The sequence below is a fragment of the Salvelinus fontinalis genome, chromosome 7 (genome assembly GCF_029448725.1).
Source record: "Salvelinus fontinalis isolate EN_2023a chromosome 7, ASM2944872v1, whole genome shotgun sequence".
Taxonomy (NCBI): Eukaryota; Metazoa; Chordata; class Actinopteri; order Salmoniformes; family Salmonidae; genus Salvelinus; species Salvelinus fontinalis.
Window position 1 is genome coordinate 54,192,365 of NC_074671.1, and position 27,543 is coordinate 54,219,907.

The 27,543-nt window shown below is 48.3% G+C and overlaps 1 protein-coding gene across 2 annotated transcripts in view; it reads left to right on the forward strand.

The window, feature by feature from the left end:
* The window catches only part of LOC129859707 (pericentrin-like), a 37,315-nt gene extending 12,875 nt beyond the window's left edge, over positions 1-24,440 (forward strand). The window contains exons 17-58 of one of the 2 annotated variants that reach the window (XM_055929794.1): positions 22-205; positions 1,604-1,715; positions 1,843-1,883; positions 1,977-2,111; positions 4,183-4,456; positions 4,558-4,708; positions 4,878-5,331; positions 5,421-5,618; positions 5,752-5,856; positions 5,951-6,055; positions 6,217-6,369; positions 7,209-7,355; positions 12,355-12,515; positions 12,646-12,788; positions 12,948-13,132; positions 13,292-13,454; positions 13,564-13,806; positions 14,235-14,467; positions 14,551-14,667; positions 14,862-14,882; positions 15,265-15,501; positions 15,593-15,772; positions 15,916-16,068; positions 16,178-16,345; positions 16,515-17,420; positions 18,351-18,521; positions 18,635-18,812; positions 18,902-19,230; positions 19,298-19,400; positions 19,484-19,662; positions 19,736-19,942; positions 20,017-20,187; positions 20,356-20,552; positions 20,689-21,574; positions 21,699-21,902; positions 22,072-22,254; positions 22,391-22,611; positions 22,710-22,789; positions 22,885-23,017; positions 23,109-23,242; positions 23,931-23,992; positions 24,141-24,440. In XM_055929794.1, the coding sequence (XP_055785769.1) occupies positions 22-205; positions 1,604-1,715; positions 1,843-1,883; positions 1,977-2,111; positions 4,183-4,456; positions 4,558-4,708; positions 4,878-5,331; positions 5,421-5,618; positions 5,752-5,856; positions 5,951-6,055; positions 6,217-6,369; positions 7,209-7,355; positions 12,355-12,515; positions 12,646-12,788; positions 12,948-13,132; positions 13,292-13,454; positions 13,564-13,806; positions 14,235-14,467; positions 14,551-14,667; positions 14,862-14,882; positions 15,265-15,501; positions 15,593-15,772; positions 15,916-16,068; positions 16,178-16,345; positions 16,515-17,420; positions 18,351-18,521; positions 18,635-18,812; positions 18,902-19,230; positions 19,298-19,400; positions 19,484-19,662; positions 19,736-19,942; positions 20,017-20,187; positions 20,356-20,552; positions 20,689-21,574; positions 21,699-21,902; positions 22,072-22,254; positions 22,391-22,611; positions 22,710-22,789; positions 22,885-23,017; positions 23,109-23,242; positions 23,931-23,974 (8,389 nt within the window). In that variant the 3' untranslated portion in view covers positions 23,975-23,992; positions 24,141-24,440. Of the gene's footprint in view, positions 1-21; positions 206-1,603; positions 1,716-1,842; positions 1,884-1,976; positions 2,112-4,182; positions 4,457-4,557; positions 4,709-4,877; positions 5,332-5,420; positions 5,619-5,751; positions 5,857-5,950; positions 6,056-6,216; positions 6,370-7,208; positions 7,356-12,354; positions 12,516-12,645; positions 12,789-12,947; positions 13,133-13,291; positions 13,455-13,563; positions 13,807-14,234; positions 14,468-14,550; positions 14,668-14,861; positions 14,883-15,264; positions 15,502-15,592; positions 15,773-15,915; positions 16,069-16,177; positions 16,346-16,514; positions 17,421-18,350; positions 18,522-18,634; positions 18,813-18,901; positions 19,231-19,297; positions 19,401-19,483; positions 19,663-19,735; positions 19,943-20,016; positions 20,188-20,355; positions 20,553-20,688; positions 21,575-21,698; positions 21,903-22,071; positions 22,255-22,390; positions 22,612-22,709; positions 22,790-22,884; positions 23,018-23,108; positions 23,243-23,930 lie in introns of both variants that reach the window. The other variant, XM_055929793.1, reaches the window with a different exon arrangement.
* Positions 24,441-27,543: the final 3,103 nt, after the last annotated feature.

Below are 27,543 nucleotides of genomic sequence, written 5' to 3' on the forward strand. Positions count from 1 at the left end.
ACCGCTGTCGTTTGTGTGTAGTTTCCTGTGTGAAGGGAGAGGGGAGGAGGAGAAGAACGATGCTCTGGCTGAGATCACACTGAAACTGGAGAAACACCAGGAGGCGTTTGACCAGCTGCGTATCCAGTTGGAGGAGAGACACACTCAGGAACTGTCTAACCTACGGTCCTCTATGGCCCTGTCCTACAGAGAGGAGCTGCTACAGGTACGCACACACACACCAGGGTTTTACCGTTAACCGGTAATAGCCAGCTTTTGGCCCCCCCCAAAAAAAGAATGATAAGCACATATATAAAATTCGCCCCGGCCAATTGTCCGGGAGAAATATTTAAATCCCATAAGCCAAATGCCGGTATTCATTGATTGAAACATCTGTCGATGTAGCGCCAGAGCTGCTGCTACAGATCATCAAACAGCTCGTTTATTGCTGCTGGAGTGAAACGTGCTTTTATAAACCCAATCATTGCGCAACAGTTCTTAATGCAGTTTTGATGGCCATGATTTAAAAATAGCTTGTTATTTCTCATCTAGTAGTTGAAGCACGCTTCCCATTCACCATTTCAAGTGCCTAGGCAACTAGGCAGGCTTCAGTGCGTCACACACCACTGAGATGTGCTGGAGGCAGTATGCATTTTGAAAACATACTTAATTGTTTGAAACTACATATTATTAGGCATGTCTTACCTTGCTTCAAGTTAGCATAGCCAAAATCCAACCAAATGTGCATGCAATTATTTTATAAAGACTTCCATATGCCATTGAAACCAGAAGCCTCTTTCTCTTATGTTGGTATTTCAAATCAACTTTCATTGTCCAGTAGCCAAAGGCACAATCCTAGTCTTATTAGCAACCCATGCTAGTTGTTGCATCTAGATCTCCCCTCTTTCTACGTTTCTAACGGATATTTTCATCTCTTGAACACTGGCTTGTGGTGCCCTTTTGACAAGTGTTTTCCGCTAACTGCATTATGGAATGAATATTCGCGCTTAGCCTACTGCCTTGTGCGCATTGCTGTGTGTAGAATGTAAAGAAATAATAGTTGATCAACATTAAGCTAAATGTTCTGATCTGTCGCATGAGCCTCATTTTCTTTTGAAAAATTTTTGGGATGTATCCTAGGCCTACTGGTTGGATGAATTTGGTATTTATCAACCCACAACTGTCCCAGAGTCTGTCTGGGGTTGGCTATTTCTTTCTTGCACAGAACAAACTTTTCTTCTATGTGAAATAGTAAATTGACGTAGGTTTGTGATTTTGCTGTACGTTACTCCACTTGTTGGCTGAGGAAAGATACATGTGGACAGTGATTCCAACATCTTCAAACTGCACATCGGAATTCGTTGAGGATGCAATGGCTTGTGTCCTTGAGTCTAAATGGGATTTCTGGAATTCAGAGCACTGTGGGTGGACGCCCTAATCAGGTTACGCACACAATGCATATTGGTCCGGCAAATGTAATAAATGTCCGGTAAATTAAAATGCTGCTGGTCAAATGTCCTGCACCACATTTTCCTAGCGTAAACACAGCGCACGCACACCCACAGGCGCAGTCTCACCTATGATCAGGCCTAGTCTTTCCTTCACTCTTTCGTTTTCTCTCAAGGTGCGTTTGGACCTGACTGATCGTTACTATGGCGACCTGCAGGAGCTGAAGACTCGCCACGCCCTCGAGTTGGAACAACTCCGCGCTAAAGTGTCAGACAGCCATGTCAGAGGTATACGGACACACACACACACACACACACACACACACACACACACACACACACACACACACAAGCAATTGGAATATTCTTTCTCTTTCCCTCAATTTATCCTTTTCCTCTAATCTCTTCCACACAGAGCTGACGAGAGTGCGCCTGGAGGCTGCCAGACAGGTGGAGGTATGAATGATGATAGTGAATGAATTAGATTCTGTGAATCGAAGTTCTGTTAAGTTTCCAGTGGGAGTAGGTTTGCTAATGTGATGTGAACAGGTGGAGGTGGAGCATAGGATGTGGTGTCACTCTGAGGAGCTGCAGACCAGAACGACCATGATCCAGAACCTGGAAACACAACTGGCTGCTGTGGCAGACACACACAACATGGAGCTACGCTCACACACTATAAAGGTACACACACGCTGAAAATACACACACACACACACACATACACACTGGAGGAACATACTCACAGCAAGTACATACAGTTGAAGTCGAAAGTTTACATACACCTTAGCTAAATACATTTAAACTCAGTTTTTCACAATTCCTGACATTTAATCCTAGTAAAAATTCCGTCTTAGGTCAGTTAGGATCACCACTTTATTTTAAGAATGTAAAATGTCAGAATAATAGTAGCGAGAATGATTTATTTCAGCTTTTAATTTGTTCATCACATTCCCAGTGGGTCAGAAGTTTACATACACTCAATTAGTATTTAGTAGCATTGCCTTTAAATTGTTTTACTTGGGTCAAACGTTTCGGGTAGCCGTATACAAGCTTCCCACAATAAGTTGGGTGAATTTTGGCCCATTCCTCCTGACAGAGCTGGTGTAACTGAGTCAGGTTTGTGGGCCACCTTGCTCACACGATTTTTCAGTTCTGCCCACACATTTTGTATGGGATTGAGCTCAAGGCTTTGTGATGGCCTCCAATACCTTGACTTTGTTGTCCTTAAGCCATTTGGGCACAACTTTGGAAGTATGCTTGGGGTCATTGTCCATTTGGAAGACCCATTTGCGACCAAGCTTTAACTTCCTGACTGATGTCTTGAGATGTTGCTTCAATATATCCACATAATTTTCCTTCCTCATGATGCCATCTAATTTGTTTAGTGCACCAGTCCCTCCTGCAGCAAAGCAACCCCACAACATGATGCTGCCACCCCTGTGCTTCATGGTTGGGATGGAAGCCGGCAAGCCGAAGAACCCTTTTCCTCCAAACATAACGATGGTCATTATGGCCAAACAGTTATATTTTTGTTTCATCAGACCAGAGGATATTTCTCCAAAAAGTACGATCTTTGTCCCCATGTGCAGTTGCAAACCGTAGTCTGGCTTTTTTATGGTGGTTTTGAAGCAGTGGCTTGTTCCTTGCTGAGCGGCCTTTCAGGTTATGTCGATATAGGACTTGTTTTACTGTGGATATACCGGTAGATACTTTTGCACCTGTACCTCCAGCATCTTCACAAGTCCTTTGCTGTTGTTCTGGGATTGATTTGCACTTTTCGCACCACAGTACGTTCATCTCTAGGAGACAGAACACGTCTCCTTCCTGAGCGGTATGACGTGTTCCCATTGCGTGTTCCCATTGTGTTAATACTTGCGTACTATTGTTTGTACAGATGAACGTGGTACCTTCAGGCGTTTGGAAATTGCTCCCAAGGATGAACCACACTTGTGGAGGTCTACAATTGTTTTTCTGTGGTCTTGGGTGATTTCTTTTGATTTTCTCATAATGTCAAGCAAAGCGGCACTGAGTTTGAAGGGAGGCCTTGAAATACATCCACATCGGGCCGGGCGCAGTGCGCGCTAACCAAGGGGGCCAGGTGCACGGTGTTTCCTCCGACACATTGGTGCGGCTGGCTTCCGGGTTGGAGGCGCGCTGTGTTAAGAAGCAGTGCGGCTTGGTTGGGTTGTGCTTCGGGGAACGCGTGGCTTTCGACCTTCGTCTCTCCCGAGCCCGTACGGGAGTTCTAGCGATGAGACAAGATAGTAATTACTAGCGATTGGATACCACGAAAATTGGGGAGAAAAGCGGATAAAATTTTATAAAAAAGAAAAAAAAGAAATACATCCACAGGTCCACCTCCAATTGACTCAAATGATGTCAATTAGCCTATCAGAAGCTTCTATTGCCATCATATACTTTTCTGGAATTTTCCAAGCTGTTTAGTGTATAGCACTGTCAACTTAGTGTATGTAAACTTCTGACCCACTGGAATTGTGATACAGTGAAATAATCTGTTTGTAAACAATTGTTGGAGAAATTACTTGTCATGCACTAAGATGTCCTAACCGACTATCCAAAACTATAATTTGTTAACAAAATGTGTGGAGTGGTTGAAAAAGGAGTTTTAATGACTCCAACCTAAGAGTATGTAAACTTCCGACTTCAACTGTACATACATTATTGTGTGAGTATGTGTGACAGCGTAATGAATTCTGACCCTGAATGACCATGTTGACCTGGATGTTTTTAGCTGAAGCAGAGCGTTGCTGAGGAGCTGGGTGTGAAACTAGCAGAGGAACGTAAGGAGCAGAGGGAGCGAGAGATGGAGGAGATGACCTTGAGGAGAGTGGAGGAGGTGCAGAGGCTCAGACAGGAGCTCCAGGAGGAGGGGGAGGCACGGGTCTCTGCCCTGAGAGAGGAGCTGGAGAAAGGGATGGCGGAGGAAAGGAGAGCTCTGGAGAAAGGGATTGAGGAGGCGAGAGCGGCGCTCATAAGTCTACAAGCCTCACTGGACAACGACCAGAGTAAGTAAATGAAAAGGTTTCATGTAGTTCAACAACTCCCTTATTCTCCTGTCACTTCTGTATGGTCTTTGCCCTTTGTGTCTCACATGTCTCTCCCCCAGACCCCCAGGCGGTGGCAGTGAGACAGAGACTAGAGTTCCAGTACGAAGCTGAGCTGGCCAGGGCCAAGTCCACCATGGCTGCTGAGGTCGAGGAGCTGACCGCTCTGCTTCAGGAGCAGGGAGACCAGAGGCTACGCCAAGCCCAGGACAGGTGAGACCTGGCTGGGGTAAAACACCCAAAGAGACTGGGGGGGTCTGGAGGGTAATGCTAGTGAAAGTTTACCCATAGTAAACGAATGCATTCACAGAGCGAGTTAACGCTCTGTATCTGTCCTTTCATCTTGAAATGAAGATGGCTGACCTGTTCTGCATGTGTGTAGGTTCCAGGAGGAGAGGGGGGAGTTGGAGCAACGTCTGGCCCAGAAGGGTGAGGTTTCTCTCGGGGAGCTGAGTAAGGAACACATGGCCGCTATGGAACTCCTGAAAACCACGCTACTGACCAACCACACGAAGGACATGGACACACTACGAACCAATCACAAAGCAGAACTGGAGTCCTTGTTGGCCAATCACAAGGCTGAGCTCAAAGCAATGGCAACAGAGATGGCAACAAAACACAAGGAGGAGCTTGTTGTCTTGGAAACCAGCCTTGAATCAAAACGCAAAGCAGAGCTCGATCTCCTGGAGGCAGTCCTACAGGAAACCAATCAGGCTCAGCTAGAGGGACAGGAGGCGGAGTTAGAACACTGGCATCAGGAAGAGAGGGAGGAGCTGGAGAAGAGGATGCTGGGTAATATGGACACACTGGAGACCACGTACCTGAGGGAGATCCAGGTGAGAACATACACACACACTGTTTTAAATCTTGTATATCTATATTCTACATTTCACATCTATTTTATCTTAATGTTCCCATATCTCAGACTCTGCGCGATCAGAAGTCTGCGCTTGAGGCGGAGCATATGCAGGAAGTGGAGTGTGAAAGGTCAAGGCTTAACCAGAAAGTGGAGCGTGATGGGTTGGAGCAGCAGTCCGTCATGGAGGAGCTAAGGAAGAAGCTGGCTCAGCTTCACATGGAGAAGTTTAGCGCCATGGCAACAGAGCTCAGCCACACCCACCAGGTGAGACAAGTGGTCATTTGATGTCAAGGAAAGATGCAAATTCACAACAGTAAAAAAAATGGTCTTGTATATTCATTAGATAGTTCTGTTCTCTCTTTCTTGCTCTCTCTCTCTCTCTCTCTTTCTCTCTCAGAATGAGTTGACAATCCAGAAAGAGGCCTTAGAAGCTCAGTTGTCTGTCCAGAGAGAGGCCTTAGAAGCTGAGCACCACATGGCTCTGGAGGCCCTCAGGAAAAAAGTACTCATCCCTCATCTCTTGGTTGGTCTATCCATTAATCTGAGCATCTGTCCATCCATTCAGGTGTGTTTGATCTGGTTGTGTCTGTCCCAAGGTCTTGGAGTTGGCGCAACAGCACTGTACCGCCTTAGAGGAGCTCACACGCACCTACACCTCAGAGACACAGCAACTCAACACACAGCACCAGCAGCAGCTTCAGGTCTGACACACTTACACACCATCCCAGAACATCCCATTCCCCTTCTCAGTAGTCTTAATGCTGACTGTGTCTTTAATGGCATATGAAAGCGAAGGGATTACTCTCTAATTGTGCGTTCACACACTGTATTAGACGAGGGGTCATTGTGTGTGTATGTGTAGGAGCGAAAGAGTGCGTCTGCGAGAGCGCTACAGGCGTGTCGCCAGGAGCTGGAGGAGTCATTGTCACAGCAACGGCTGCACTTCCTGGAAGAGGTTGAGCTTCTGAAGGCCCAAGCAGAGCGGAGACTTCAGCACAACATCATCCAACTGAAGGTGAGAGGAGGAGAGGTGGAGGAAGAGGAATGGACTTGCTGTCTGATAGGCTAGAGGAAATATTCATCGTATTGCTTGAAGCCACCAAAGAGGAAGAGAGAGGGTGGGGAAAACGGTATGAGGTCTTCATCAGCCTTAAACATTGCAATGAACTATACAGGAACATATGTAACAGTGGTGGATGTCTTTTAGGATACATTTGGGTTGAACGCATTCAGTTGTGATTATAATGATAATCAATCTGACTAGTTATCCCCTTTCCCTGTCTTGATGTCACAGTAGTCTGCCATTGTGCTCCATGTGTAGATCACTGAGAAACTGAATTCTGACAGATAACATTATATAATGGGGCTGGATTTTGGAGGTCTGTCTCTCTATGTATGTGTGTGTGTGTGTGTGTGTGCGCGCATGCATGCGTGTACACCCCAGCAAGACTAGGGTTAGCCCATGTTTGGCCAGTGTCCCATGAGATTTACACAACCATCATAATTCTTTCTTCATATAGGACGGTGTGTGTGTTTCGTATCCGTATATTTCTGTGGGTGTGTGTTACTGCCACGTGAACAGTGACTAAATGGGATGGATGTGAGCTTTTGATCCTCAGATGCAGAAGGTTTTATTTTGTACACTTAAAAAGAAACAAATGCATTTGGGCTGAGCGAGAGCTAGCAGTCTGTTAGTTAGTCAGTCTGAATCAGCTTGGGAGTTTTTGGTTGCAGTTTTAACGTTGGAAAAGGGAGAGCTGTTACCCAATGACCTTGGTGTGAGTTTTAGAACAAGTTCTAGAACAGAAGTGCTGGCAGTCTGGACAGCATTACCAGCATCTCTTTCCTCTGAAGGCGGAGTTTGAGGAGCAGAAGGAGGCGGAGCTAGCAGAACAGAGGCAGAGCTTCATGTCTGAGCACGAGCAGAAGGAACAAAGCTACACCAAAAAGATGAGCCAGCTCACTGCACAACTGCTACAGCTGGACACTGTGGTGTCACAGGTAACCCACACCACACACACCAGAGTATGTGAGCGTGCCCATTATGACTGGAGCGCAGCAAGATTCCCAAAGGCTGGAGCTTCGGCCTTCTCGCCCGCTCCAACTTCACTCCAGTAGCGCTTACTTCACCAGCTCGGGGCATGCCCGGCCTGGCATGCATTTGTAGTCTACTTGTGTGCAGCTATAGCCCCTTGCTTTAGCTACTGTCTGTTTGCTGAATATTTTCAGAAACAAACTGATAAAACACACAGGTGCAAAATCAAGGTGACTTCTAAAGATGAGGAGCAATAGAGGGGAGTGCGGTGATGTAACGTTAGTGTCCACAAATAAAGAGTCATTGTAGAATCTGAGAAAGCATGATGGTATACTTACTACGTGCACATGCTAAAAGAATAATGTAGGTGGGTAGATATCGAAGTGTCATTGTAGCAAAGTATTTATAAACAAAGAATCGGATTTCTTAAACGTTTTATTAATCATACAATCGATCATAATTGATTTTGTCCCAATATGCCTGGCATATTCCCACGTTCAAAGAGCTTTGTTTTGATTGGGTTATTTTGCCTTAAAATCTTTCGAAAGGACATGGTGTGCCAGAGCGGTTTTTAGCGGTAGGAAAGGACATGGTGCGCCAGAGCTGTTTTTAGCGGTAGGAAAGGACATGGTGCGCCGGAGCTGTTTTTAGCGGTAGGAAAGGACATGGTGCGCCGGAGCTGTTTTTAGCGGTAGGAAAGGACATGGTGCGCCAGAGCTGTTTTTAGCGGTAGGAAAGGACATGGTGCGCCAGAGCTGTTTTTAGCGGTAGGAAAGGACATGGTGCGCCGGAGCTGTTTTTAGCGGTAGGAAAGGACATGGTGCGCCAGAGCTGTTTTTAGCGGTAGGAAAGGACATGGTGCGCCAGAGCTGTTTTTAGCGGTAGGAAAGGACATGGTGCGCCAGAGCTGTTTTTAGCGGTAGGAAAGGACATGGTGCGCCAGAGCTGGTTTTAGCGGTAGGAAAGGACATGGTGCGCCAGAGTGTTTATTTAGCGGTAGGAAAGGACATGGTGCGCCAGAGCTGGTTTTAGCGGTAGGAAAGGACATGGTGCGCCAGAGCTGGTTTTAGCGGTAGGAAAGGACATGGTGCGCCAGAGCTGGTTTTAGCGGTAGGAAAGGACATGGTGCGCCAGAGCTGGTTTTAGCGGTAGGAAAGGACATGGTGCGCCAGAGTGTTTATTTAGCGGTAGGAAAGGACATGGTGCGCCAGAGCTGGTTTTAGCGGTAGGAAAGGACATGGTGCGCCAGAGCTGGTTTTAGCGGTAGGAAAGGACATGGTGCGCCAGAGTGTTTATTTAGCGGTAGGAAAGGACATGGTGCGCCAGAGCTGGTTTTAGCGGTAGGAAAGGACATGGTGCGGCAGAGTGTTTATTTAGCGGTAGGAAAGGACATGGTGCGCCAGAGCTGGTTTTAGCGGTAGGAAAGGACATGGTGCGCCAGAGCTGGTTTTAGCGGTAGGAAAGGACATGGTGCGCCAGAGCTGGTTTTAGCGGTAGGAAAGGACATGGTGCGCCAGAGCTGGTTTTAGCGGTAGGAAAGGACATGGTGCGCCAGAGTGTTTATTTAGCGGTAGGAAAGGACATGGTGCGCCAGAGCTGGTTTTAGCGGTAGGAAAGGACATGGTGCGCCAGAGCTGGTTTTAGCGGTAGGAAAGGACATGGTGCGCCAGAGTGTTTATTTAGCGGTAGGAAAGGACATGGTGCGCCAGAGCTGGTTTTAGCGGTAGGAAAGGACATGGTGCGCCAGAGTGTTTATTTAGCGGTAGGAAAGGACATGGTGCGCCAGAGCTGGTTTTAGCGGTAGGAAAGGACATGGTGCGCCAGAGCTGGTTTTAGCGGTAGGAAAGGACATGGTGCGCCAGAGCTGGTTTTAGCGGTAGGAAAGGACATGGTGCGCCAGAGCTGGTTTTAGCGGTAGGAAAGGACATGGTGCGCCAGAGTGTTTATTTAGCGGTAGGAAAGGACATGGTGCGCCAGAGCTGGTTTTAGCGGTAGGAAAGGACATGGTGCGCCAGAGCTGGTTTTAGCGGTAGGAAAGGACATGGTGCGCCAGAGTGTTTATTTAGCGGTAGGAAAGGACATGGTGCGCCAGAGCTGGTTTTAGCGGTAGGAAAGGACATGGTGCGGCAGAGTGTTTATTTAGCGGTAGGAAAGGACATGGTGCGCCAGAGCTGGTTTTAGCGGTAGGAAAGGACATGGTGCGCCAGAGCTGGTTTTAGCGGTAGGAAAGGACATGGTGCGCCAGAGCTGGTTTTAGCGGTAGGAAAGGACATGGTGCGCCAGAGCTGGTTTTAGCGGTAGGAAAGGACATGGTGCGCCAGAGTGTTTATTTAGCGGTAGGAAAGGACATGGTGCGCCAGAGCTGGTTTTAGCGGTAGGAAAGGACATGGTGCGCCAGAGCTGGTTTTAGCGGTAGGAAAGGACATGGTGCGCCAGAGTGTTTATTTAGCGGTAGGAAAGGACATGGTGCGCCAGAGCTGGTTTTAGCGGTAGGAAAGGACATGGTGCGCCAGAGTGTTTATTTAGCGGTAGGAAAGGACATGGTGCGCCAGAGCTGGTTTTAGCGGTAGGAAAGGACATGGTGCGCCAGAGCTGGTTTTAGCGGTAGGAAAGGACATGGTGCGCCAGAGCTGGTTTTAGCGGTAGGAAAGGACATGGTGCGCCAGAGCTGGTTTTAGCGGTAGGAAAGGACATGGTGCGCCAGAGCTGGTTTTAGCGGTAGGAAAGGACATGGTGCGCCAGAGCTGGTTTTAGCGGTAGGAAAGGACATGGTGCGCCAGAGCTGGTTTTAGCGGTAGGAAAGGACATGGTGCGCCAGAGCTGGTTTTAGCGGTAGGAAAGGACATGGTGCGCCAGAGCTGGTTTTAGCGGTAGGAAAGGACATGGTGCGCCAGAGCTGGTTTTAGCGGTAGGAAAGGACATGGTGCGCCAGAGCTGGTTTTAGCGGTAGGAAAGGACATGGTGCGCCAGAGTGTTTATTTAGCGGTAGGAAAGGACATGGTGCGCCAGAGCTGGTTTTAGCGGTAGGAAAGGACATGGTGCGCCAGAGCTGGTTTTAGCGGTAGGAAAGGACATGGTGCGCCAGAGCTGGTTTTAGCGGTAGGAAAGGACATGGTGCGCCAGAGCTGGTTTTAGCGGTAGGAAAGGACATGGTGCGCCAGAGTGTTTATTTAGCGGTAGGAAAGGACATGGTGCGCCAGAGCTGGTTTTAGCGGTAGGAAAGGACATGGTGCGCCAGAGCTGGTTTTAGCGGTAGGAAAGGACATGGTGCGCCAGAGCTGGTTTTAGCGGTAGGAAAGGACATGGTGCGCCAGAGCTGGTTTTAGCGGTAGGAAAGGACATGGTGCGCCAGAGCTGGTTTTAGCGGTAGGAAAGGACATGGTGCGCCAGAGCTGGTTTTAGCGGTAGGAAAGGACATGGTGCGCCAGAGCTGGTTTTAGCGGTAGGAAAGGACATGGTGCGCCAGAGCTGGTTTTAGCGGTAGGAAAGGACATGGTGCGCCAGAGCTGGTTTTAGCGGTAGGAAAGGACATGGTGCGCCAGAGCTGGTTTTAGCGGTAGGAAAGGACATGGTGCGCCAGAGCTGGTTTTAGCGGTAGGAAAGGACATGGTGCGCCAGAGCTGGTTTTAGCGGTAGGAAAGGACATGGTGCGCGTGGAGCGCCAGCATGAGCGAAGAGTGGGATTTCCAACCACACTGTTAGTATGAAATTAATTCTGTGGGCAAGACCAGACAAGCCCAACTATCAACAGACCGAGGGAGGGAGGGAGGCACAAAGGGAGAAAGAGTGGAGAGAACAGGAAAATGAGAGAGTATGGGAGAGAAGATGGTGATATATAAGAGTAGAGGAGACAGAGGGAAGAGGATGATTGTGTTGGGAGACTTATCACTCTTAACGTCTAGAAACACACTCTCTCAGTCCTGTGGCTCTTCTAAAGGGATTATCTTCCTCATTAATCTCAATACTAATCCCGTGTGTGTGCGGTCTGGCGTGCACACACTCTGCTGTCTGGATGTAAATCTCTAATCTCATCGTGCATAATGGCATTTCAGTTACATGCACATTGGTCCATTTGTTTATTCTAAAATGATTTTCATTCATCTATTCATCCATCCACTCCTCCCAGTATGCTCATCACGGCAGAGTTCCCAAGCTAACCATGACTGACAGTTCTGCTTTCTATCCAACCTTATTCACAGACGATCCATTCTATGCCAATGCTATTTTAACCCCCCCCCCCCCCCCCCCCCCCCCACCACCAGGGGTGTGGATGTGTTTTTTAATAGTGTTTGTTTCCATGGATCAGGTAGTGTGGGGTATTTGTGCTCCAACAACTACCCCCCCTTAGGGATATGGGGGGGACTGTTGCTAAGGCAACTAGTGTTGGTGGTTAGACGGAGGGAGAAAGAGAGGGAAGAAATTGTAAGAGCACGAGTGAGACTGCGGAAGAGATGGAGAGAGGAGCCAAGTAAAAGCTTTGGAGATGTAAAGGGATTGAGAGGGACAGGGGGAGAGGGAAGAAATGGGAGGTGGAGGGAGGGAGTTCAGATTTCAACTCACTCCCACTAAATGTTTGTGTTGAAGCAGAGAGCTGCTGCCTGCCAGGCACGCAGGATTACACCATTGTTTGTGTCTCTACGTTTGTGTGTGTGAGTGCTTCCTGGAAGGCTAAACAGGCAAATCTCAAACTAATGCTGACTAAAAATGGAAACTGTCCATTTCTCGTTCTCTGATTGGACATTACAAGACACATGGTTCTGCTTTTGGTCCTGTGATGTTGAATGCAACTGTGGTATCTATGACTGGGGGGGACAATTCTTGGATCACGTCTAGTGATGACTGGTTTCCTGTCTCTGGTTTCTTTTCTATCTGGCTCTCAGCTGCACACGGAGGTGTGTGTCTGTCTTTGTCTGTCTGTCTTCTGTATTGGTACTGCTGTGCTATGACACCTCTCTCTCTCTCCAGCTGCGAGCGGAGGTGGGTAATCTACAGAGGGAGTTGGAGGGGAAGAGGTCAGAGATGGAGACCCTGGATACACTCCTCCAACGGCGAGAACGAGAGAGTCAGGAGGGAGGCAACCTCCTCAACATGCTTACTGAGGACCTACACACTGCCAAGGAGGAGAGGTGAGGCTGTCTGGATGAATGTAGGCCTGACAATGATCAGCTAGAGTGTGGTTCATTTAAAAAATATATGCTTTCGAGTTTAAAAAAATTTGGGGTGATTTTGTTGGTCTCGTCTCACTTTGACCTCTAGGCACACTCTCCAGTCAGCCAATGAGAGGCTAAAGAAGGTTCTGATTGAGGTGGTTCTGAGCACCATGGCAATGGAGGAGCTAATTGGCCGCCGGGTCAACGCCTGTGTCGGGGTCAGAGGTCATGATCAGGGTGAGAGGCCAGGTGAGGAAACAACCAATCAGGAGACGGGTGGGTGGAATCTAACAACTGAACCCGTGTCCTTGATACATTTATGACAGGAAGTGAACAAGTACACACTTGGGAAGAAAGGACTGATAACTGTGTGTGTAATACCTGACCTGTCTCCTCTTTCTGTCGCAGACATGGCGACAGGTGATCTAGATCTCTCTCAGCGTGTGTGTGTGAGCCTTCTACTGACAGAGTCCCAAACAAACTCTGGAGGAGAGGAAGCAGCCCTGGGAGAGGAAGCAGCCCTGGGAGCCTGCAGCCAACTACGCCACTCTGTGGACACACTCCTGCAGCTCCTCACACACGCTAGCACACAGGTAACACACACACACACACTAGCTTGTCGGCATGCAGTGAACACTTGAGAGGTTAGTGGGGGGTCAACACAACATTCTATGCATTGAATTTGCATGAAGCTCAGCCACTGATCTTTGTTCCTCTCTGTCTCGCTCTCTCTTTTTTTGGTCTCTCTCTAGTTGGAGGAGTCTTGTTCTGTCCATCTGTCTCTGGAGGAGAGATTTTCCCAGGGCCGTTCAGACTCCTCCCAGATGCTGCTCCAACACCAGCTCGTATTGGATCAGCTGGACCAGGAAGCGGGGCTAAAGAGCAAGCTCCAGCTGGAACTCCACAAGGCCGAGGGTCTGTAGAGATACTGTGTCTCTCCATGTGTTTTTAGAATCTTTGTTTGTAAAAAGTGTGATATTCATGTATCTGTGTGTGTATCCTGTCTTTGTGTGTGTGTGTGTAGGTCTGTTGGAGGGCTATGTGGCTGAGAAGGCTACTCTGGAAGAATCTCTACAACAAAAGGAGGTTCAGGAAGAACGGCTTGTTGAGGAGCTGGAGGGCCTCCGGGCGCAGCTGCACCAGAAGGAAGCCCTCACCTCTGAGCTGGAGGACCTCAGGGTGCAGTTGCAGGAGCTCAGCGAGGAGCACAGTCTCCTCCAGCGCCAGAAGGTCCATCTCACCGCCGGACTGGGAGAGAGAGAAAAGGGTGAGGAAGGGGATAGATGAGAGAAATTGTGGTTTAAGCTTAACTGGGATTGATTATGTTGCATATGTTTTGTGTACACGTTAAGTCCTGTTCTTAGTTGTCTGTTCTTCCTGTAGGGTCCTGTCAGAGTATAGAGGGGGACACAGGTTTGTCGCTCAGAGTCCTGTGTGTGTCTGTTTGTGCATTTTAAAAACTGCCCCGTCTCATTTCTTATACAGAGTCCATGGCATGGGGATTAGTGTGTGTGTGTGTGTGTGTGTGTGTCGTTTTTAAGCAGAATGTTTTTTTGTGTGGTTGTATTTGTTTGCTATGACTTGTGGCCATGTTTTTTTTTCCTGACCAATTCTATACTTAACCTTATCTATAGAAAGTGAATGTTTGGAAGGATTGTGTGTGTTCCTAACCACCTGTGTTGTGTGTGTCTAAAGGACTCCTCGTTGAGGCAGATCGTCTGGCCCAGGAGAGGCTGTGTGTGCAGCGGCAGGCGGAGAAAGACCGCAGCTCACTGTCTCTGCGCCTCAGGGTTCTGGAGACCGAGCTAGAGGAACAGGAGAACCAGGGCCTCACGGCGGAGCAGCAGCACAGGGCTCAATCAGAGGACTTCCAGCAGCGTGTCCAGGCCCTCGAGAAACAGCTCAAACACAACAGGCAGTTTATAGACGTAAGTGTCACGCTGTGCTGAAATGTATGGATGTGTAAAACACACACTTGCACACACTCAAGTTTATCTCTGTGTGTCTCCAGGAGCAGGCAGTGGAGCGGGAGCATGAGAGGGATGATTTCCAACAGGAGATCAGAAATCTGGAGGCTCAGCTCAGCCAGCCAGCCAGACACACTGCTGGGGCCAGCAAGGGCCAGCGGGTAAGACACACACACACACATCCTTACCTTCGTGTATTGTCGTGTGTTAAGTCTTTAATACTGCAGTGTTTAGTCAAGACAATATCTAATGTTTAGTCATTATAGATATTTAATGTTTCTAATGTTTGAGTTCCTGCTCCTGAATGGACCTGTTGCTGACTGTTTGTTTTGTTTAATTTCATGGAATGCTCTAGATTGAGGACTTGGTTCTGCAGGTATGGAATCTCACCAGTGACTCCTAAAGCTACACCTCGACTCCTCTGCATGCCCCCACCGCGTGTGTGTTGTGATCACACCTGCGTGAATAACTGATACATAATCATTGAAGATACATCTGCCGTTAAAGCGCCGCCGCGTCTCTCTCCTTTTCATCTCTCCATCCCCTTTTTCTCCATCTCGCTCTATCATCCTCCTTTCCCTTCCATCCCTCTGCGCTGTGTGTTGCTGCTCTGTCTCATGGCTTCAGTAGTTGTAGTGGCTGCAGACCCGGAATGGCTTTAGTAAACCCGTCGTACAGCTTAACATGGGAAACCCCATAGTACCCCTGGCAACTGGAGCCCTGACAACCGACATTACCCCCCTGTGTTTCTTTCTCAGGTGGAGAGCCTTCAAGCCCTCATCAGGGACAAGACAGAAGACCACACCTCCCTGCTGGCAGCCAATCAACAGGTCCAGCTCGAGGTTGCTGAACGCAATGAGGAGATTGACAAGCTGGCTGGGCGAATTAGGGAGCTGGAACAGGCGTTGCTAAGCAGCTCCGAGAGCAGCAGAGCTGTCAGTCAACTGGAGCAGGAGCTGCACAGAACTCGGCAGAGAGAAGAGGAGCTCACACAGGTAAACACTCTCTCACTCTCTCACTCTCACTCACTCACTCACTCACACACACACACACACACACACACTAAATTACTCTCTCCCCCTCCAGGATAAGGAGTCATTGCAGCAGCAGCAGTTGTCAAATCGTCTCCAGATTTCAGCGCTGCAGTCTAAACTGGACGAGACCCGTCACTGTTACCGTGACAATGCTAGCACCCCCGACCCCATCCAGCTTCTCCGAGACACGTTGGACACGGCACAGCAAGACCTGCAGGACAAGGAGCAACAGGTGTGTGTTTCCAACCTCAACACCTGCTTTAGTGAAAGGCCTAACAGAGCTTAACTGCTACCTGCTGGCTAGTGTATAGAGATCTTTGGCCAGAGAAGATTAGTTTGCTTGGTTGTATTAATTTTTTAACGTGTGTGTTCTAGGTGTGTGTGTTGGTTGGTCAAATGGAGGAGACTCAGAGAGACCTGACCATAAAAGAGGCGGAGTTAAAACACCTCACACTCCAGCTGGAGCTCCTGACCAATCAGAACACAGATACCATCACCCAGCTTCACGACCAAGTCACTTCTCTCCAAGTGGGTCTGCTACAGTTTTCAGTCATGCTAGTACTTGTTAGTCCTCTCTTACGCCAACAATGATTGTCCTACTGTGTTCTAAATCTCTTCCCTGTGTCTCTCTGTTTAGGAGACAGTTTCAGACCTTACCTTTCGCCTGGAGGAGAGAGAGATAGAGGAGAAAGAGGAGGAGAGTCTCCCATCTGCTCTGTTAGAGGAGAAGAATGACGAGATAGACCACCTGACCCAGGAGGTACACAAGTTGGAACTGGAGCTGGACACAGCCAGGGACATCACGGTACACACACACCCACCCATACACACACAGACCTCCATAATCCAGCCCTGTTATATAATGACATAATCTCTGAGAATTCAAACTACTGTGACCTCAATGTAGTACACACACAATGGAACTGTCATTATTTTTGCCTGAACTGGAAGCCATTCTCCCGGTCTCTCTACAGGCCTTCCAGACAGAACTTGAAGACCTCCGCTCCCAGGTGGAGCACCTCCGCTGTGACATCATGAGGGTGCGTCAGGACAAGCAGGAAGAGGAGGAGCGGCTTCACGAGGTCATCAGCACGCTACAGGCGGAGCTAAACACCCTTGGCCCCGCCTACCACGAGGTCAGCGACCTATCACAAGAGGGCGACAGTGTTAACCCTTCGCCTGCTCCCAGCCCGGAACCTGCCAACTACCCCCAACCAGAGAGAGGAGGACCGAGAGGAGAGGGCGACAGTCTTAAGCAGGAGATGCGTCTCCACTCCTCTTCTCATTCTCGTTCTCTCCGTTCTCGTGTGGAGGCCCTGCAGGGGCAGCTGGAGGTGACGGTGGGAGAGAAGGAGGCGATGGAGAGACTGCTGCTCTCTCAGGAGGAAGAGTACAGAGGACAGGGGGAGGAGCTGGGGAGGAGGCTCAGGGAAGAGCGGGAGAGAGGGGATGAGGTAAAGAGAGAACTTAATCTAAAAGAGTCTGAACTTGAAGAGGTGAGAGCCAGGAAAGAAGGGCTGGAGGAGGAGAGGGATGCAGCTGTGGAGGAGAGTGGTCGCTGGCAGGCTCTTGCCCAGGAGACTAACTCCCTGCGAGGGGAGAAAACTCGGCTAGACTCCCTGGTCCTGGAGCTAAAATCAAGGGTTGAAGAGCGGGAGAAAGAGACTGAAGCCCTTCTACAGACCGTGGTGGCTGTCGAGACAGCGAAGGCTGAACTTTCGTCAGAACGCGAGGCCCTGCGGAAGAAGGAGTGCAGACTCCAAGAGGAAATAGAACGCCTCCAGCAGGAAGTGACCTCTCAGAGGGCCTGCCTCCAGGAAGTCAGCCGTCAACTAGAGGAGAGGCGAGCCAACCAGGAGGAGGCTCAGAAGGAAGTGCTGGTAAGTGGCGGCAGCGTCAATCCAATCAGATTGACTCAACATGTGGCATCAATTTAAACACATTTCTTTCTAGCCAAGTAGGAGCGGTGGTATATTTAGTAGTATTAGTTATTTGTAGAATTAGTTGGTAGGTAAAGGTTGACACAAAGGATAAGTTGTCTGCTTTGAAAGCCTGCCTTTGATGTTTTCATTCAAACTTGAGTAATCCATTCCATTTAGCCTCTCTAAGCCTAACTTGCAACCATTTTTATTTTGCTGTGTCAGCTCAGCTCCCCCTACCCCAGCTGGCTATGGTTAAAGAGGGAGAGAGTGAACGAGAGATTGACTCTTTGGAGAAAAAGCATCTGCTAAATGGTATATGTATAGAGGGGGAGAGACTAAGAGTGGGCATAAAAGAGAGAGAAACTACAAGATGTTGATGTGTTGGCACCCAACAGAAGAGTGCTACACATAGAGGAAGTGACCTCATCAGAAAGAGGAAGCCAGGAGTGGTCAGAAAACAGTTCCGTGTTGTGAAGTTCTTTCACACTGGCATTTATTTACTTTCTTTCTGAACATGGAGAATGGAGTATAGTTTTCTTGCCATGTGTTCTGGAATGGGAGTTGCCAAGCACTATTTTATTTTAAACACTCTTGGTGAACAGTTTGCTACAGATTTGTGTTTGGGGAAAATAGTGATGGTGTTGAGTAGGGTTAGTCGCTCAGCATTTTCTGCACATTGTGGGTCGGAAGGGTAAGGGATTTGTGTTGGTGTGCGTTTTGCACATGTTTCTTGTTGTCTTTTCAAGGTTTTTAGTGCTGTTCTTGAATGAATCAAAGCCCTGGATAATAGGTTGCAAGAAGGATTTTGTGCAAAGAAGACGGATTACATAATTGATGGTGCTGTGTTGATATTGATCATACTGATGATGAAGAAGGCTGTTCTCTTAGACGTGTGCTGAGGAGACTCTGGCGAAGGCTGACGCTGCCCTGAGACAGAGGGAGGAGGAGCTACAGAGACTAGGGGCGGAGCATCAAGCCCTGGGGACAGAGTTAGCAGCTGTGAAGGAGGGTCTTTGCTCCAGCACAGAGAGAGCTGAGAAACTACTGGAGGAGGGACAGGTACGGTGTGTGTGTGTGCATTTAAACTGAACATGTAAAAAAAAAAAAAAAAAAACATTTTTAAGGACTGTAAATAACACTGTTTTCTCTTATTTCATTCACCTGTCAATCAGACCAAGGACCGGGCCCTGGCTGACCTGGAAACCAATAACCAGCATCTGAAAGCGGAGCTCCGGGGCCTACAGGAAGACCTGGCCGTGCAGGAAGAGGAGCTAGCCTATCAGCAAGGAGAACTGCTGCAGCTCAGACAGACCTGCAACCCGCACAACAGACAGACACACTCATTGAAGGGTGAGTACACATTCAAGCTGCTACAGACAATGGTGTTTCTCTGATGAGTGCAGAGCTGTTGGATGACTGTGATCATCTTCCTCCTCCAGACGTCACGCCCAGAGGATTCCAGGACGGTGTGTCTCACAACGGGTCCCTGAGTTCTCCCGAGGTTCTCCGTCGACTGGATTGTTCTGAGGAGAGAACCAGAGAGGACAGGTTCCACCCCTCTGTTCTCCACGGTTCTAGACTGTCTGACCTCAGTGCTTTAAACGGCACAGGCCTGGAGCTCCAGGCTAAAGCCTCCCCCAGGGGAAGGCAAGAGCAGTCCTGCCCAGGGACAATAAGCCCAGAGCTGGGCACACACAGCACCCACTCCCCTGGGTCCATTTCTGCCTCGGACAACCTCTCCATGTTGGACTCAATGGACGCTGACAAGGTGGGTGGAAAAAGTGTTGGGAAAAATGGCACACACACACATATATTAAACCTCTCTCACCTGTCAGGTGCATGAGCTGGAAGCCCTGGACCTGACGGCCCCTGCCTCATCTCTTGGCTCCGCCTCTTCTCTGTCTGCAACGGACTGGGCCAGTGATGGATATGGCAGCAGTAAGTCTGTTTGTCATTTTGTTGGTCTTGTCTGTCTGTGTTCATGTGTCTAACCTGTCTCTGTCTTTCTCTCGGTCGTGTAGATGTCAGTTCAGAGCTCGGTGTAAGACTCAAGGTAGAGTTGGAGCAGACCGAGAGGCTGGACGCACAGTTCTTGGAGTACCTGCGTTGTCGAGGCATGAACCCCGCAACCAACACACACACAGGCAGCGCCGCCGGGATTATGAGCTACAACGACGAACTGTTGTCTCCTGAACTACAGGTATGAACACACACACACACGCCTTAAATGTTACAAATGAGCCCTATACCAAACTATGTGTGTGTGTTTCCAGGGTGTGTTGAAGAGAGTGTACCAGGAGAGTTGCAGGGTTCTCGCCCTCTCCCAGCGTAACGCCCCCTCTAACCACCTCTCATTGGACCAGACGATCTGTCAGTTAAACTCTAAAGCTCCTCCAATGAGTTGGGAGCAGGAGCAGAGGGCGTTACAGGAAACTGTCATCGCTCTGAGAGAACTGCTCTGTCGGATGGCACAAAGACCGGTGAGTGTGTGTGTGAGATGTGTGCTTAACTTCTGCATGTGTGCATACTGACCCTCCTGTGTGTGTTTTAACAGGAGAACTCGTTGGATGCTGGTTGGAGCAGAGGGCTGCAGGCTGCAGTAAGGGGTGTGTTTGACTCTGAGAGGGCAGGGCTTCGCTCTGAGCTGCAGGCCTTTCTCTCCTCCCACCCTGAGATGGACTCCATCCACCTGCTCCGTCAGCTGGAAATACTGCTACAGAGACAGGTGTGTGTTTTGCGTGGGAGTGGAGACCACTCCAAACACGAAGGCAGTCCTGTATACTGTAAAACAATTTAAAAAAAAAGCTTCACTGTATCTGCTTAGCTTAATTGAAAGGGTTAAAAAAATAACGCTCTCCCCTCCCTCGCTCTGCCTCATCTCTCATCTCTCCAGGAGGAGCAGCAGTGTGTTGTGGAGCGTCTGCTCTCTGCAGACAGACACGCTCTGCAGCTGCAGCACTCCCAGGGGGAGGAGTCATCTAAAGGGGAGGTGTTATCCAGGCTGAGGGCGGAACTAGAAGAGAGCAGAGAGCAACTTCACTCCTCCCACAGCACCCAGCAGGAACTACAGAACGAGATCTGCAAACTCGGGTATACATACATACATACATACATACATACATACATACATACATACATACATACATACATACATACATACATACATACTTACATTATTGTATGCACACACATTAATAAAAATACTGATGTGTGTGTCCTCTCCCAGACTGTGTATAGAGGACTGTGAGGAGGCTGTAAGGATGGAGCAGACCAGAGTCCAGGAGCTACAGCAGGAGCTGGACCAGGAGAGAACTCTCACACACCTCCGGGAGAAGGAAGAGGAGCAGCAGAGATCAGAGGTCGTGACCCTGAGGGGTCAGTTGGACCAGGAGAGGACGACCTCTAGTAACCTCCGACAGGAACTCCAGATAGAACTCTCCCGCGGCCACCTCCTCCAATCACAGCTCGACACACGGCTAGCCGATGCCCACAAAGAGCTGGAGGAGGAGTGTGCCCGTTCCGCCCGGCAACTCGACACTTTCCAGTCACAGGAAAAGAGTCGGCTGGAACACTTCCTGAAAGAGGCTGAGTCCCGCCTAGCCGACGCCCACGTGAATGAACTGGAGGAGGAACGCGAGCGCTCCGCCTGGCGTCTCGATGACATCACACGCAGACAAGAAGCGGACGCGTCCCGAGACAGGAAGTTCATCTCGGAGCTCCGCTCTCAACTGGAGCAGGAGAGGAGGCAGGGGGAGGAGCTAGCCACCGTGACAGACGGGCTGAGGGCGGAACTTCTGCAGAAACGGAGGAGAGTAGAGGAGGAAGAGAGGAAGAGGAGAGAGGAGGCACAGAGAGATCAGGATGCTGCAGCCCGTCTCCGAGTTACTATGGAGACACTCAAGGAGCAGAAGCAGGAGGCTAGTCGAGCATTGGAGACGGAGAGAGAGCGTTCTGGTCGCTTAGGGGCGGAGCTCAAAGTGCTGAGGGAGAGGCTTCGATCGGTCAATGACGAGGAGAGGGAGCGGGAGGAACAGAGGGAGAGGGAGAGGAGGAAGGAGAGACAGGAGCAGACGGTGAGAGAGAGGCGACACGAGAGAACCAGCAACAAACTGGTGAGATTTTCACACAACATTTTAGCATTGCCTGTCTAACTTGTAATACAACTGTGTCTCAGCCACTTGTATGCCATCTTTTTCTTGTTTACTTTCCTGTTTTCTCTTCCCTCTCTCTCTGCAGTGTGAATTGGAGTTATTGCGGCAGCAGGACCAGCAGAGGATGAGAGATCTCCAGCAGACTCTGGCTGAGCTAGAGAGGGAGGAGAGAGAGATGGCCACAGAGAGACTGTCCAACCGACACCAGTACAACTCCAGCCTACTCCAACCCAAGAATAACACCTTGACTGGGCCAGACCAGACCAGCACAGCCCTATACAACCACCAGGTACCAGAAATGGCTGATCATAGCTTGGCCCATGCATAGCAACATGAAGCACTGGGAGACGAGCTAGACGACAGTGTTTTAAATGTATTTATGGTGTTTGGGGGGGATTTGCGACAACAATAAATGAGTTTGATAAGGACCATGATAACCAACTTCTCTCTCCCTGCAGTCTTCCTCTTCTTCCTCGGCGCTGGGGGAGAGGTTGTCGAGGGAGAACTCTGACCTGACGGCCCGCGTGAAGGAGCTGAGTCAGGAGACAGTTAACCTGAAACACACCCTGTCCTGTCTGGAACGACAGCTACGACAGGCAGAGACTGAGATCCGGCCCAGCACTGACCTCAGCAACAGCAAGGTGAGCCACACGCACAAACTCACGCGCACACACGCTTGACCTCTGGGTTGAAAGTCCCCATGGATCATCTGGTGTGAAGTCCCTTGTCTTGACGTCCCTTTAACCCTGTGTTTGTGTGTCTGTCCCTCTATTCCAGCGACTGTATGAGCGCTATCTACGGGCTGAGAGCTTTAGGAAGTCTCTGGTCTACCAGAAGCGCTACCTTCTGCTGCTGCTGGGGGGCTTTCAGGACTGTGAACAGGCAACTCTCTGTCTTATTGCTCGGATGGGGGCGCACCCCTCGCCCCCCCACGCCCACACACACTCTCCCCTCTCACGCTTCAGAGCTGCAGTACGAGCTGTCCTCGCCATCTCACGGTGGGTTGGGTGTTGTGTTGCTCGTGTGGGTGGGTGTTATATGTTAGAGCAATGGGTCATTGTGTCATGCATGTTAACCCTTCCCTGTCCTTCTCCAGACTGAAGTTCCTGACCAGGAAGTGGCAGAGAGTCGTCAGGAGAGGAGTTACAACTGTCACTGTCAACGGACACAGCACAGGTGCGTGCGAGACATCCAGAGCGATGAAGATCGGATTACCAACACACTGGCAAGGTACATCGACAGTTTTTGTGACCTTTCTATTTCTCTCTCAGCTTCCAGGACTGAGGTTTTGAGGCAGCAGCAGCCACTGGCCAATCACAACTCCTCTCCACCTACTAGAGACAGCAGCCCCACCTGTAAGGGTGTTGTCTCACCAATGAAATCACCCTTCAGGCTGCAAAACCGGTACTGCTCCTTCCATAGTAAACATCCATTCATTTGAGGGGAAATCTCTTAATGACATATTATTCTTATTCTCCCCTCTTGTACCCCCTAGAGTGTATTCCAACCCGGTCCTGTCCTCTGAGCGTGCTCCGTCCAGTGTTCTGTCCCAGGATGCCGAGCGGTCTCTGACAGACTACATCCACCACCTGGAGAATGTACAGCAACGCCTGGGGGCTGCACGTCCAGGTACACACACACACACCCTGGTTACACTTAATGGTTGAGCACACACTCACTGAATGAGATGGGGGGGGGGGGGGGGGTCTGAGATGACAGGGAGAAAGAGGGGCTTTAGCTTGGTGATGGCATCGTACCACGGCAAGTCCACTACCCACAATCCCCGGGTAAGGGGACGGCATTGTTACCATGGACACACTTCCTCTCTGACAAACTGATCAATCAATCTCACCACCTCCAATCCCATCTCCTGACCCAGTTAGCAGGGGTTACTTAGCCCCGCCTCCAAGTTCCCCTGATATGATTGGCTATCGGCAGCGGTGGCTGCAAGAGAACAGGACATGGCTGTACCTCAGCTGTCTGTCCCCCATCTACCGGTACGGCCCAGGTGAGGACCTAACTACAAGTACCAGAATACACTTCTTCGTTAATATCTCCCCACATCACCCTCACCATACTGAACAAACTACAAGTACCAGGATGCACATCTCAGGGTAGGGAACAATCTGGTGTAAGCAGGCACGTGTGGGTAGTCACTACGTAACTATTCATTGGACCATTGTTCATTTTAGAATGGCTTTGTTCTGTACTGAGTGTTTTCCACAGACACCTGAGTGTTCATATGTTTGTGTGTGAGAGGGAGTGTGTGTGTTGCCCTTTTATCTGGTTCTGACACATTGTTTTCTCTCTCCTCCAGACTCTTCATCTCTTCTCTCCTACCACAAGAAGTCTGACTGCTGAAGGAAGGAATGAAGCAATGTATGAATGCCTCCTTTCAATGCAACATATTTATGATCCATCTTTGTTTTCAAATATACAAGGGAATGTGTTTGTCTAGTATCTGATTTATAAAGTTTTTTTTTTAAAAGACGAATAAATAAATAAAAAACGATTATTTTTTCCACAGATATTTCTGTCGGCCTCCGAGTAAATCCTAAGAGGTCTTCTCACCCGAATGCATGTGTTTTTGAAAGTATTAGATCGATATTTTTCTACCTGACCTTTATTCAAGTTTGTATCTGATTCTGTATATATGTTCGCTGTTAATATTTGTTAAAGTTTCATATGTGGATAAATGTGTCAAGTTTCACACTGGAATTCTGAGCTAGATCAAAGCTGGTGAACATGTTTTGTCAATGATTTTAATTTAAAAAAAATTAAAGATACCATTTCTACAAAATCAATAAATATTTGAATTGTGTGATTACCTGCCTTGCGCATTGGGTGTTTATCTTTTTAAGGCAGGATCAGACGTGTACAGACTTATATCAATACTAACAGTATTGTTAGATTATGGGTTGATCAAAAACTGATGGTGGTACAAACACCCCTACATTTTACTTTGTTAATCATTCATTAACGCTGGTGATTAGTTCTGGGGCGCTTTGGACGCACATGTATTTACCATCTCAAAATGAGACTGACAGTTTCACAGACTGGGCAAACATAATCTTAATAACCAGCTAAATCTTTGGTAGTTATGTCTTCAGTTACACTGCAGATCATGACAGTTCACATAGGGGTCAAATCACTGATATGACATCTTGGTGCTCTGGTAATTATAGATTAAACCATTTCTATACTATATTAGAATGTGTTTATCAGCAACAATTTCAGCTGAGGCTTAAATCACTGAGATGCCCATTAAATTATGTAATCATTCAGGGCATACAAGGTAGGTCATTGGTTGAGTGTGTAACTGGTACCATTTACATGAGCACAGTTTTCCAGATGGTAACTCATCACCTATAAACTGTTTACATGCATTTCCCGTTCACGAGTATGAATGCACCAATTTGTAAGTCGCTCTGGATAAGAGCGTCTGCTAAATGACTTAAATGTAAATGTAAATGAGTAACCCTGTAGACATGAATAAGCAGAATATTCCTAATTTAAATTAATATGGTTTAAATATAGTAATTGAAATCTGGACACTGACTGCACACAAGTGCCATAATATGAACTCCTGCAGAATGATGCATGTCTTGCATTAAATTAATAGAAATGTGTTACATTTGCCTCGAACAGGAGTGGAGAACTATACTTAAAATATAAATGCAACATGTAAAGTGTTGGTCTCATGAGCTGAAATAAAAGATCCCAGAAATGTTCCATACACACAGTGTATTTTTCCTGAGTTTTGTGCACAAATTTGTTCATATCCCTGTTAGTGAGCATTTCTCCTTTGCCAAAATAATCCACCCACTTGACAGGTGTGGCATATCAAGAAGCTGATTAAACAGCATGATCATTACACTAGTGCACCTTGTGCATAGGACAATAAAAAGCCACTCTAAAATTAGCAGTTTTGTCACAAAATGCCACAGATGTCTCGAGTTTTGAATGAGTGTGCAGTTGGCATTATGCCTGCGAGAACGTCCACCAGAGCTGTTGCCAGAGAACTGCGTATTAATTTATCCTCCAACTATGTTTAGCCTCCAACTATGTTTTCGAGAAGTCCAACCGGCCTCACAACCGCAGACCACGTGTAACCACGCCAGTCCAGGACCTACACATTCGGCTTCTTAGCCTACGGGATCGTCCGAGACCGTGAAACTGGGTTAGCACAACCGAACAATTTCTGCACAAACTGTTAGAAGACGTCTAAGGCAGGGGTGTCAAACATACGGCCCGCGGGCCGGAACCGGCCCCCAAGGAGGTTCGATCAGGCCCGCAGGATAATTTGAAAGTGGAAAAAATGCATAAAAGACATGGAATTAATATTTTTAATTCGCTGCAATTCATGGATTATCCGCTAAGGGGCGCACTCTTTCCATCAGAGTAGAAGACAAGCCGCATCACTGAGACAGACTGAAAACAGCAGACGGTATCAATGCGCCATCTGCTGCTTGTTACGACGTTGTTAATACCTTGGTCTCTACCTCTCCGCTACACCCTCATTAGCCAAAATGTCGTTATCCAAACGGAGAAAAGTAGATAAGGAGTGTAGAATTTTCAAAGAAAAATGGACCACGTCCTATTTATTTACAGAGATGCACGGAAAACCTTCGTGCTTGGTGTGTTTGCAACAAGTTTCGGTATTGAAGGAATATAATATTCGACGCCACTACGAGACTCATCACAGCGAAAAATATGACGGCTTGCAAGGACAACTAAGAAGAGATAAGATTAACGAATTGCTGGCGGGTCTGAGGAAACAGCAGTCAACTTTCATCCAGAGCCGAGAAGTCAGTGAAGCAGCGGTAAAAGCCAGCTACCTAATTGCTAGCGAAATAGCATTAGCATCGAAGCCGTATTCCGACGGTGACTTTGTTAAACGATGATATTTTTCAGTACCAATTAAAGTTTTGTGCCTTTGTACAATCAGTGGGATCAGTTGCAATGCATATTTGTGAATGATAAAAGTAAATTGCACATTTGTCTAAGGAAATATGAGGTGTTTCATGAAATGTTTTGTAAAAGGATAGTTCATTAAATTTCAATATTTTCCTAATGTTCTTGTGCTTCTTTACACCAAAACAAAGGAAAGACATGATATTTTGGTTATTTATAGCAGAGTATGGTATAATTTTAATGGTCCGGCCCACTTGACATCTCCCTAGGCCGTATGTGGCCCACGATGCGAAATGAGTTTGACACCCCTGGTCTAAGGGAAGCTCATCCTCCTCACCGGGGTCTTGAACTGTCTGCAGTTCAGCGTTGTAACCGTCTTCAATGGGCAAATACTCAACTTCGAAGAACACTGGCACGCTGGAGAATTGTGTACATTAATCCCGGTTTCAATTTCCGGGCAGATGGCAGACTGAGTTGAGTGTATGGTGTTGTGTTGGCGAGCGGTTTGCTGATGTCAACGTTGTGAACAGAATGCCCCGTGGTGGGGTTATGGTATGGGCAGACATAAGCTACAGGTAATGAACACCATTGCATTTTATCGTTGTCAATCGGAATGGCCCATTGTCGTGCCATTCATCCGCCGCAATTACCACGTTTCAGCATGATAATGCACGGGCCCATGTCGCAAGGATCTGTACACAATTCCTGGAAAATGTCCTAGTTCTTCTATAGCATGCATACTCACCAGACATGTCACCCATTGAGCATGTCTGGGATGCTCTGGATCGACCTGTACATCAGCGTGTTCTAGTTCCCGCCAATATGCAGCAACTTGCATTGCCATTGAAGAGGAGTGGGACAACATTCCACAGGCCATAATCAACAGCCTGATCAACTCTATGTGAAGGAGAGTTGCATGAGGCAAATGGTGGTCACACCTGATACTGGCTGGTTTTCTGATCCACTCCCCTACTTTTTTTTAAAGGCATCTGTGACCAATAGATGTATATATGTAT